We start from the raw sequence: 12,218 nt of genomic DNA, 5'->3' as shown, positions 1-12,218 counted from the left end.
TTCTGGCTTTCGAATGCAGCAGCATTTTACGGTACTTCACTCACAAGTTGTGCATAAATCACGTGATATATATTTTCGGTTAATCGGGCAGAGGTCTAGTCTGTATGCAGAGATTGCAGTGTTCAAGCCCACAGATAGACCATAGAGCTCAATTTATGATGCATGGCAGCTTTGGTTGATTTTCATGAAACAAATTGTTGGATGGCGTCACTAAACCCATTGATGTCCTCCTTGCATACGCACACAAACTTCAGACGGTCTAGGGATATTGTGGATTAAAGTTTATGCTTTCCGGGATTTGTCGGAACATCAAACCATCAAAGGCTAATGTGCTCTATATGGATGTAAATCTGGTGGTCTTTTGGGTTTGCCATGGCAGGCATCCATTCTCTGGTTTGACTGAAGGGATCACCTAGTAGCCGTTATAAACGCATCTAGTAGCAGGGCTGATGGAAAAATATAAAAATACGAGGAAAAAATGTTCCGCCAAGTTTTTCCGGTCCACAACACATCCAGGTGAAAAGTCAATATTGCGCAGAACACGCTGCATATTACTTTAGCTTCAACTCGGCTCTTATGGCCCCTCAGTACTGTAGAACTCTTCCAGGCTAATTGAAAACAGGGATGCGAGGAATGCTGCTGAAGGGTGCAGGGGTGGCCGGCCAAATCTGCACACATACACACCCATATTCAGGGGCACCACAGGGGGCAGGAATCCGCTCTCTCTCTCAAGCATTGATTCTTTTATTAGACGGCTCTACTGTGGCTTTGAGGTACAATTTGTGTGGCTTAAATGAGACAAAGAGGCTTAAATAGGTGCGGATTTAGAATGGCTGCTACCGAGAGGTGGACCTGCTCTTATTATGGCAACATGCCAATGCTACAATGCCAGGCTTGTGCACAAGTTTGCATCGATTTTAAAGTTTTGTTTTTTGAATACTAAACTTAAGATGTTGTGAATCCTTCCATAAGCCGTTGTGAACCACCCTAATATCATATATTGCCAGGTTGTGCACCAGACTTCACACTGACATTCAAAAGTCGGGTCTATGCAAGTCTAGTGGGGGGCATTTCCCTAAACGCTAGTTTGCGTGTGACTGCCGCATGAAGAACATGTCTTGTTTCGTCAAACCTGCCTAGTGGTTTTTGTTTTTTTGTGCACCTCACTTGTTCTGTCATTTAAGGTATGTCTGTCTTTCCCTCGGGTCATTACGGTCATTCCCTCTCTCTCGAGCGATTTGACCCTGTGTGTCCTTTTCACTCTCTCAGGGCCAGCTGTGTGTATGCATGTATGTTTGCTGGTGTATTTGTGACCGTCTTTCTTTCTAATTTAGGGAGGCTAAACAAACCACTTTCATGGGAAGGGGCAGATCTGAGAAGTCCGAACATTATAACTCAGCCACTGGTCTTATTTAGGATGTTTAATATTCACCTCTGATCTTTTCTTCAGTATGCCTTCATTTTATACGGTGTCATTTAGAGTACGCAAACAAACCACAACTGTTCTTTTATTTGCTTATATAAGTAAAATACTGTATAATTGCATCCACTGCCATGCGTTATTTTGATCTAAGTCAATAGCTCTTTCCTGTTCTCGCCGTATCTAACTGAGGCCATAAAGCTTGGTCCACTTTGTCCAAGGGTTTTTCCCTTTTTCTGACCCAACTTTGGGTTGAAAATTGCACTGCATATTTGGTCAAATAGGAACTGTACAGTTCTGTTTGTGAATGTCTGGTCTATTTGTTACTAATTTAAGTTTCTTAAAGCTGCAATTTTTTACTTTTGACTCTCTATTGCCATCTCTGTTTGAAACATAAAAATGCAGGTTACGTTTAAATGACGTCAAACTGATATTTTCATTAAAATTTTACTTGAAAGTTTTTGAAATCATTATATTACTTTTGACTACTATTGGGAATAGGGCTCAAATGTTTTGTCAACATTATCGATAACATCGACAATAAAACATGGTAGACTGACTAATATATTTGTTGTCAAGTAGTCGTTTGATTTCACATGATGTATTTTAAGGTCCCGCAATAACGTGGTTTGACCTGTGGGACGCTGTAGCCTCTTGCCTCTTTCCCTTTAAGAGGCAATGCAATAGAAGAACATGCCGCTTGCCAATGTAAGCTGAACTAGCAGAGCGGTATGTGACAATTGCCACAGAGAGATTTTTGCATCTTATGCCTATTTTAACTAAAATAGAATATAACATATTAACCAGTCTGTTTATTGTGAGTTTAAAATGCATCCAGAGTCACAGAGCGAGCGTTTTGCAGTGAGGGAGGAGGTGTCATGATTCTCACTGAGGACCCAAGTGCAGATAACAGGTGGCAGCAACAATAAAATTTGTTAATGAATGAACAAAAACCCACGATGGGGGGAAAAACACAATAACAAAAGACTTTACAAAAGGCAAATAAAAACTTCCCACAAGGGGGCAAAACAAGAACTAAACCCGAAAGGAAACAAAACTCACTATTAAACTGGAACAAGGCAAGGACAAGGCACGATTGGAAATTTATTTATTTATTTCACATGGGCCATTTCAGTGAATCCTCAAAGCTTTAATTAAAAGAGCTAGATGATCTATCCCAATATCTTCTGGTTTTGTTTGGATTAGACTGTTACGTAATGCAGAACAGCGTTCATTTACTGAAGATTATCAGTTACGGTTTACTTTGTTTTAAGGTAATTTTTACGGCATTTAGATTCCTCTAATTCAACCTCTTAAACTCTAATGTACCTACACAAAGATTCCAACACCTCTTCCTTCCAACAGAAAGCCAAATTGTCATTGGGTAATTCATCACACTGGCACCACAGTTTGTTACTCTTAAATATTGTGCAAGAAACTCTCTGTTCAGGCATGCCCTAATGTGTCATGTAAAAAACCATTAGCCTCACTGCGAGTTATGCAGGGGAGACATGGCGACACAAGAAAGAAATAAGAGTTAAGATGAGGAATAATAATAATAATCAATTATTCAAATTTGATGAAATGGATGTTTTGGACGTTTAAGAAGAAAAGCTAGTTTGCTGTGGTGTTGTTATTTCAACATGCAAATTTGAGCGCTTTATGCATGACTGCATGTCAAAATTAATATGATATATGACTGTCCATGTGTAAGCATGCTTGAACTCTTCCTTCCCGTATATATATCAAAACTATTCAAACTAAAACTCATCAGGAATGCATTCTAAAAAAAATTCTGTTGTCTTTTCAGTGGCTGTTATGAGTCTCCAATTAGTTTTACTTAAGACTTAATATTTCATCAGCTTCACACCACATTTTCTCACATCATATTGGATCCGTTTAAATGAAATCTCTCACGTCGTTTATACATATTTTCTGTATTAATGTCTTTCTGAGACTAATCTATTCGATTGAATTCTGATTCAGGCAAGATATCAGTTTTGGTAATACTAGATCTCAGTGCTGCATTTGACACGGTAGATCACACCATACTCCTACATAGGCTGGAAAACTGGGTAAGGCTTTCTGGGTTGGTACTTAAATGGTTCGGGTCATACCTTAAAGGGAGAGGTTACTATGTGAACACAGGCAACCATAAATCTTACTGGACACCCATGACTTCCGAGATTCAGTTGTCACTGTAAAAAAACATCTGATGCACAGAACACTTACATGTGCAGATGTGTGTCGCTGTGGCCAAATCTAATCCAGATATATGTGTTTGTCAAACATAATGCTATACTGTGTGTAACAATCGACTTTATGATACTAATGTATGCGAGGGTGATTTAAAAGCATAATGAGCCGTTTACAGTCGTATCACTCTCGTATGTCAATAATATAATTTAAGCAGATCGGTCTCTGCAGCACTTGCATGAAGTTAATCACCTCTAATAAGCCCCAAACTGAACATTGCTATGGATTCTGTTGTGCTGAGAGGGATCATTTTGTATACGTTTTATTTGAAGCAGTCGCAAAGTTTGCCCGGGTGTGGATGGTAAAGAGTAAAGTGAGTACAGGCCAATTGAGAGCAACCGGGCTATATGTGAGTATGTCTTAAAGGTTGATGCTTCCCTGGCTCACTGTGATGTTGTGCCACAAGACCGGTAACAAAATGGGTTGTAAGTTTTTCCCTAACCCCAATAATTGAGCAAAATGCTTCGGTGCACGGTACTGATGGCTTAATTAGTATCTCAATCCTGGTTCTCCATTTCCCACATTTTCGATGTCTCCCTATTCTATCACAACCAGTCACAAGTTGGTAAATAAAATGAAATACAAGATATATAGCGTTGGCTGGGCTCTCAAAAGCGCTTCTTTGTCCTCATAAAAAACCTGTCACTTTTCCTTACCACACTGCTCATATTAACGACTGGAGTCTGTGATATGCGATCTTGTGGTAACAGCGTTTCTGGGAAAGCGTTGGTGTTCATGCAGATGCTGCTATGAAAGTACGAACAGCCCTTCTGCTTTCGCCCTATGCACACTCTCTCTTTCCTGTGTGCCTTCCTGTCATCTCTATTTTATCGGTCTGCACTGCAGTCCTCGTCGAGTCGCACTTTTCTTTCTCGAGTTGACTGCGTCTTGCGGTCAGGACACACGACAATGGGTCGCACTCCTGGTGCATGCTGGGAGACGGGGAGTGGCACATGCCTCGTGTCTGCAGGCGGATCCGAGTTATGTGGCAAGCCTGAATAATATGTGTCTAAGTCTGATAAAAAAAATGAGATTGAAAATGAAAAAGGCAAATGACATTGAAATTGAGAACGAGAGAGAAAGAGAGAGAGATATGTACAAAAAATGAATGTTAGAATGTGAGTTTAAAATGAAATATTGCACCTTTAACCTGTCTTAACACAAGGTAATATCTTAACACTCATGTCTCTTGTCAAAGTTTTGAAGCAGACTTAATGCACACCCATGTTCAGCATTTTTAACTGTGTTTAACTTGCCTTAGGGTCTGAAACACACACACACACATTAGCACACCCAGCTTGACCCAACTCACAAAACCAGTTAATCTACTGCTGTAAAAATAATTATTAGTTTAAAGTAATATGTCAACAAAATTTACCCCTGCGTAACACCCATGCATTTTTCTTTTAAATAAGATTTGCATGAAAGCAACTGCTACAAGGTCTTTTACATCAGCCAGAAATTACAGTTAATTCTGCTCATGGCTACATATTATTCACTGCACCACACGGTACACGTTTGAACATACAACACTATTTTCAACCTTAGTGGATCTGTGGAACTGCTGCTGTATTTCCAAGTGAAGCAATATATATATCCTGCAATATAGATCCTGAATATATTGCAGGATAAGATATAGCTAACTAGAATAATCTGATTTTGAATAAAAGGATCTGCTAGTGTATAATTTGAACTTCATGCTCATATTTGTTGTCTGTGTAAAACGCTGATGCAAACTAATTTTGCCTTTCAGCCAAATGCTTTACGATCCTTATTGGCTGTCTTATTTTATTGTTCACAAGTAGGCACACGCTCTCATGTCTTCACAGTTCTTCATTTCATTGCAAGCTGACAGAAATGAGGCAGTCATGAGCAATGGTGCACACGTGTGCATGTGAAACTACGAGTGGGAGGTTGAAAGTTCCTACGTTTGGCCTTTGACCTACTTTTCATTTGTCTGTAATTTTGTCAGTGTGACACTTGGATCCCAGCATGAAACTACGTTCTCCCTCAGCCCGCAGTTTCTCATCCTTTGGTTTTCAAACGTCTGGGCGCTAAAAAGTTGCGACGAACGTGGCTGTGGTATCCTTCCTCTAAACTATTCTCCCCGTCTTTGGCTTTCCCTCTGGCTTCTCACCAGTCGCTTTTTGTTGTTGTTCTTTCTTCCAACTTGGCAGCTGTCCGCCGGAGGAATGCTCCCTCGCCCTCTCTCGCTCTCTCTTGCTTTTTTATTGTTTTAAAGCTCTCCTCACCAACAGGCTGGCCCCTTCGCAAACGTGGGATAATTAAACGCTTTGTTTTTTTTATGCTGCTGTCATTTTCCACTCCCTCTCCTCAGGTTTAAGATGAATATTTTGTGTGTTTATTTTCAACCAGGGCTCGCCAAGACTCTTACCGCTGTAATTCAGAAGTAAACTCTGAAGGATACTACAGTACACATGTAGAACACATACATTTTACACATGCTCAGACACAAAATCTCTTGCAGATAATGGCACATGTGCTTGTAAACATGCATTCATTTAGTCACTCGCTTTCGGGAACTATGTCAGTCTTGTGGGATTTTATCACATATTCAAGGTTTTGACTGCTTGAACATTTTTTACTGATATGCAGTGTATAATGCCTTCCAATTCTATAATTTTTTCTTTGTACTAAAACTATGTAGTAATATTATACAATAAATATATTTTTACATACTTTAATGTGTTTATACATTGTAAAACTGTTGTGGGCGCACAAACTGCTCTTTCTTAATGTTTGTTATATGTGTGTTCCTTCTTAAAGGGACAGTTCACCCAGGAATAAAAGTTCTGTAGTGATGCAATAGGGCTGGGCGATTAATCTACAAGTAATGAAAACTGACATTCAGGACCTTTAATCGACGTAATTTTTTTATAATTAAGGTTATTTCGATTACTTTCCCTTTAACATCCATGTCGACTGGTGCCGCTACCACACTTTTTTGTTATCAGAGCAAAAGATTCTTTAAAATACTGCATTATATCTGGGCGTACACATATATGAAAGACAGTATTAAAAACTGTAAGTGGTTTATTTTTACGTGCGTACACTCACAATAACAGCAAACGTTGTGATTTTGTAAAATAAAGAAAATTAACAGGGCGCATTATCAGCTGTTTGTCTTCACTGCCATATTTTTAAAACCGTGTCAATAAACTGATCCAAAACTCTGCAAAAACGTATCAAATAAACATGAAACGTAAGTCTAAAGAATGCTTAATATTTCTTATTTTAAATTATCCGACTCAGATTGGAATGAAATATTCCCTGTGTAAGTGATATGCATGGAATACAGGTAAAGTTGAAATATATTTTCTCTCCTGTTTTTGCTCCCAATTAGTGATCACAGGACTTTTAGTCCAAAAATGAAATATAGATATACTGAAACACGTTTACTTCATATTTCTTTAGACAGAATGGTGAGTTTTAAGCTTTGTTCACCTATAAAATCTCAGTTCAACTCCATCTGTTTCTTTCATGCGACAGCTCCTATGACTGCAGGACGTGTCTCCAGGGTCCTTAAGTACACCCTATATCTCACAACACATGCAGACAGATGATTTGCTGATTTGTGTTGCATTTCTTCTCCTGTCTTCAGCTGCAGCAAAGGCAATGTTTCCAAAAAATAACACAAAGATATGTATTGTTCAGATGTTCAATAAATCACCATAAATAGTTTGTATTTCCTTTGATTATTTTAAAATAATATGAGATAAGAAAAGTCGAATGAAAAAATATTTACAGTGCAAACCATGTCAGTGAAATACAGTAAGAAACTAATATAAATAAATAAACAAAGACAAAATAATTGTTTATTAATCGTAATCGAGAGAAAATGAGCTTCAGTGATATCAGCACCTGCCGGATGACTGTCCACATGAGCTATATCATCAGTTACTGACAGATCATTCCGCTGACCAATCACAAATGATTTTTTTCGAAAAAAATACAGAACTGTTTCCCAACAACCTTTCTTAGTCCCTAATTGGACAATTCTCCCGGAAAAGCATGCGGCACAGCCACAGGAGAGCAGGAGAAGGAGCTTGCGCAGACATCACTTTCACATCACTTTTCACAGGAGAGCGAGAGCATACGTTCCTGAAGTTCAGGTGTTAGTTTGTTCACTGCATTTGGGTGATAAATGTTATAAAAACCGTGGATATAACGTTGGATTCGGAGACTGTTTGAAACTGATATATGGAGCCGTCCCAACGCTAAAAGATGCCGGACATGAACCGGCATGGGTGACAATGTGCTTTGGACACGTCCTTTGGTTCAGCCTAACCCCCGCACGCACAATATGTTTTCGGAAACAATCGTAAAGCTGTATCTATCTTTTATAAATGTGATCAAACTAAATACTCTTCGAAGATACGAAGTATGCAATACTACTCTATAGGTACTCAAGATTAATATGAGATTGGCAGAAACCCATGTGTTACGCCCGCTTTAAAGATTCTTCTATGGCATCGAAGAACCTTTTGAAGCACCTAATTTTTAAGAGTGCAGTTTACTTAAACAGAAAACGCTTCCTTGTCACATGATTGAGAACCATTGTAGTTTAAGATATGTGTGTGTGTGTGTGTGTTCTGGCAGTTTTTTTAAGCTTTGACACCTCCACGTGGTCTCCACCCCTCTCCCATTCTACCCTCCCCCTCCAGTGCACTCTAAAACAACACAGACTTGCGTGTCTGATTCTCTCTATGTGCGTGGAACGGCAGAGGTTAAAGACGTGCGAGCCGAGAAGCTCTGGCCACTCCCTCAGCCAACCAAGATTTTCTTTTTTTATCCCTTTATCTCCTCCTACTCTAGTTTCCCTTGTTCTCTCTCACCCTCGCGCTTACTCGCTCATCCTGGCTTTTGTGTGAGCGCCGCCGAGAAAGAATGCGCGGCGTGTAAGATAGGAGAGACAGACGGGACGGCGCAGCAGGTTTGCAGAGACGTGGCTAGTTGGATCTAATACATTGGAGACGTGAGGTGCTGGACAGGCAGCCGTGAAGAACGCAGGCAGACGTACACGCGCGAGGACAGAATGGAAGACAGCCCGACAGGTTTAGCTCCTGTCTGTAACTCCGTGGCCGTGCTGAACCACCACTGCACTGGTAATACATGAGTGAGGGATTGTGGGAGGACATATATGTGTGTGATAGAGTGTGTAGGAGGTCTATTTACATGCATGTGTGCGGTTGTGTGTGTGAGCTGATAATGTATTAGCACAAGCCTTCTTCCTTTTTGTCATTCGGAGGTTCCCCTCTGCAAACCACATGGTGAGGAAGTAGTGTGTAACTCTCTGACCTCTGTTCACCAAACCTGAATGTAGCTCTGTGTCTGTAAGTGTGTGTGTGTGTTTAGTGAGAGAAAAACTGTTTTGGGTATTCGTGTGATCGTGAATGGTGACCACACCAGTGAACAGTTCTGCGTGTGGTTAGTTTTACTTTATTCAAATAAACCAGCTTTATGATGGACAAAGACAACGTAACGTTATTGTACAGGTCCTGTCTATTTTTTCCATCCAGTCTATTTATCTTCCATTCATGTCGGTATGTGAGGTCCAGTATATTCAAATACACAAAATGTGCACGAATGCATAAGTTTGTGGCTTTCTTGAAATGCCACGTCTGTACCTAGTCTGTTTGTGGCGTCTCATTCAAAGCAAGGTGGCCTGGGGGAGCACACACGAGTCTCTCTGTAAATTGTGTAATTGTGAATGTGGGTTAGACTGTTAACACTGCAGGCACAAAACAGAAATCCACACACACAGTGAATTTGATACCTGATGTGGACCGTATTCTGCCCCTGGTTAGGGTGTTACTTCCCTTCTTTGTAACAAATGTTTATTAAGGAAGAAGAAAAAATAGTTAACAATTAACCTGTGTGTGTGTGTTTATTTGTGTGTGCCACATGTGCATCTGACTGAATGTTGATGCACTCTGCTAGCGTTGAGTTTGTTTGCATATTTTGTAGGAGGCGATGCATAAACTAAACCTTTATGGGCATATACTTTATCGTCAGTGTCCTTCTGAAACCTTGTATCTCCATATATTGTGATTTTATTTTTTTGTCATAAATCATTATTATTAGTCACCATTTATGTTTTGCAAACAGGAATGTGGACATACAAGGTTTCAGAAGAATAGCGATGGTATGATTGGATGTTGTAGATATTTAATTTTGAAAATACTTTTTTCCGCTTGACGTGCACAAAATCTGCAAGCGTTCAAAGGCTGATTTACACAAAACGTTATCAGATATGTTGATATATTGTTCCATCAAACGTTATCTAAACATGATGGTTGACGTCCTGCCCCATTATGATAGCAATATTGGCTTAACAAGTACTGCAGATTGGGGGCGTGGCTATCTGTTTGGTTGACCAATGACAGATGGGTTGAGTGTTCAGTACAGCTAATTAAACCCCAATTTGATCAAAATTTGATTGGTGCCGCCAGTGGTGTCATATTTACACGCTTTACCTTTAACAACAAACAATAAAAATGAGTGTTGCGTGACAGCGAGTTGTATAGTTGTAGTGAATAACAATTATAATACCAAAGTCCAGTTTTTCTTTTTATCTTATAAGCATATCAGTGACACATACTGGTTTCACTATATCAGCGAGTTCATCCCCCTTTTTAATGAAGAGGACCATCTATAAAATTTCTTCACTGGTTGGTTGTTTGTGTGTATGCTATAGTGCTATATTTGTATTTTTAAACATTTGGCACTTATAAGTATAGTTAAACCTACATGCACACAGGTGCTGTTATAACAGTCTGCTTGTAATTGTCACTGGAGTTGATGTGTGTTAGGCTAGATTCCAGCAGAGAGAACCCCCATTCTCAGACAACTTTCACAGATGGACAGCTGCTGTCTGTGTAGGATGTATTTGTGTGTTTAAATTAATCTAACACAGAGAGATTAGTTTACGATTGTACAATAGACATCTAAACCTTGTGCAAGTAAGAATAAAAAACAAGTAGCCATGCACACAGATAAATTAGTTTAAAAACACAGCAATAATACATATTTAAACCCTGGAGAAATTACCTTTTAGATACTGTAGATATAGGAAGGTAAAATTTCACAGATATGGCCATTGACAAATTGTGCCAATGAAGTCATTTCGGAGCCAGATTAAACGTGGGGTGGAGCTTTGGTTTCAAGTCCTGCCCATATTCCCAGATTTCTCAATCGCAAATGAACAAATTTTGCTGCCACACACCTTTTTTTATTACATCTTATAACTAACTAAAACCAAACTTATTAGAGAAACACTTGAAAATGCCTACAGTGTAACAACGTCACTAACAAAAAATTACCAAGTACCTTTTGATCAACTTTCCTTATTTGCATTTACTGTGGTAATACCATGGTTTTGGTCTTTGTAAGTGTAAAATACCCTTGTTAATTATCAAGCCCCCTGTAAATTTTCTATCTTTGTACAGAGTTCTAAATCTGGACATATTTTTGAGACCAAACACGTGATTCATGAATGTCTTTTGATTATTTACCCCAAAGATGCCGGAAAGAGATTTCCCTATGTGTCATCGATCAATGCCACCCTGGGAGCATGCACAGTCTCAAACCCTTCACTATCCGCTAATCTGAGTCATTGCCACTTGCTACGGACTCCAAAAAGATGTCATGGTTGCGTCTCGGCAGGCTCAAGAACACCTCTGTATTTGGGCATGTTAAACTATTGAGTAAAGTAGCTGATCAGAATTGGGTTGTGCAAAACGGATATGATTCCGTATGTGGGGGATAATCCTGCTCATCCATCACCGAGCGGGCCACTGTTAACCCGTCTCTTTCTGCGTCTGCATACATAGTTGGCTCGGCCACGCAGCCTAATGTCTTTAAACAAACATGTCACAACACACACTTAAAATTTCGAAGCTGCTGTGAGGCAGCAGGCCACTGCAGAATAATTAGTGTTTTTGTGGAGATGCATTTTTTCAATTCCTTGCGCAGGCCCTCATATTACACATCTGCGTTGTAGTCATTATGTAATGTTTTATAAACAGTTCAATTCAAAGAGGTTGAATCGTAGTTACTTTTGTATGCGGTTACAAACACAGCCGAGGTCTTGGCAGTCCAATCAAGTCAAAAGTATGACATTTAAGAATCATGGCTATTGTTACTTTTAGCTTTTTACTCACGTAAAAATTAAAGGTTCAGTTGAGTGCATTGCATTGTTGGATACAGTGTTCCACACAGAAAATTGGTCGCTTGTTTGGGCAACTGGGTTTTATTCCCAGGGAACAGACATATCGATAAAAATTTACACTTTGAATGCACAAATGCCAATGTAATCTTAGTACTTTACTCTTGCTGCAGGGTGTATATTTGCTGTGTTTGTGCACAGTGGATTAATGTGTTTGCAAATATACAATCAGACAGGCTTGAAGGCTTGTGTTTAGTCTTCAGCAGTAACACAATACAATCCGTCCATAAGTATAGGTGGTGAAAACACATGTCACAGCATTGCTCTTCTCATTATCGAATCTCAGATCCAGAC

The 12,218-nt window shown here is 39.5% G+C and overlaps 1 protein-coding gene across 4 annotated transcripts in view; it reads left to right on the top strand.

Annotated features, from left to right (window-relative positions):
* Window positions 1-12,218, top strand: part of LOC130431278 (echinoderm microtubule-associated protein-like 4) — a 65,201-nt gene that overhangs the window by 19,031 nt on the left and 33,952 nt on the right. For 3 of the 4 annotated variants that reach the window (XM_056760224.1, XM_056760222.1, XM_056760221.1), the window contains exon 1: window positions 8,430-8,802. The exons of the other annotated variant lie outside the window; for it this stretch is intronic. In XM_056760224.1, the coding sequence (XP_056616202.1) occupies window positions 8,733-8,802 (70 nt within the window). In that variant the 5' untranslated portion in view covers window positions 8,430-8,732. Of the gene's footprint in view, window positions 1-8,429; window positions 8,803-12,218 lie in introns of those variants that run through there. 4 annotated transcript variants of the gene reach the window in all.

The sequence above is a fragment of the Triplophysa dalaica genome, chromosome 11 (assembly GCF_015846415.1).
Source record: "Triplophysa dalaica isolate WHDGS20190420 chromosome 11, ASM1584641v1, whole genome shotgun sequence".
NCBI lineage: Eukaryota > Metazoa > Chordata > Actinopteri > Cypriniformes > Nemacheilidae > Triplophysa > Triplophysa dalaica.
This window is presented reverse-complemented; position numbering and strand designations above follow the sequence as displayed.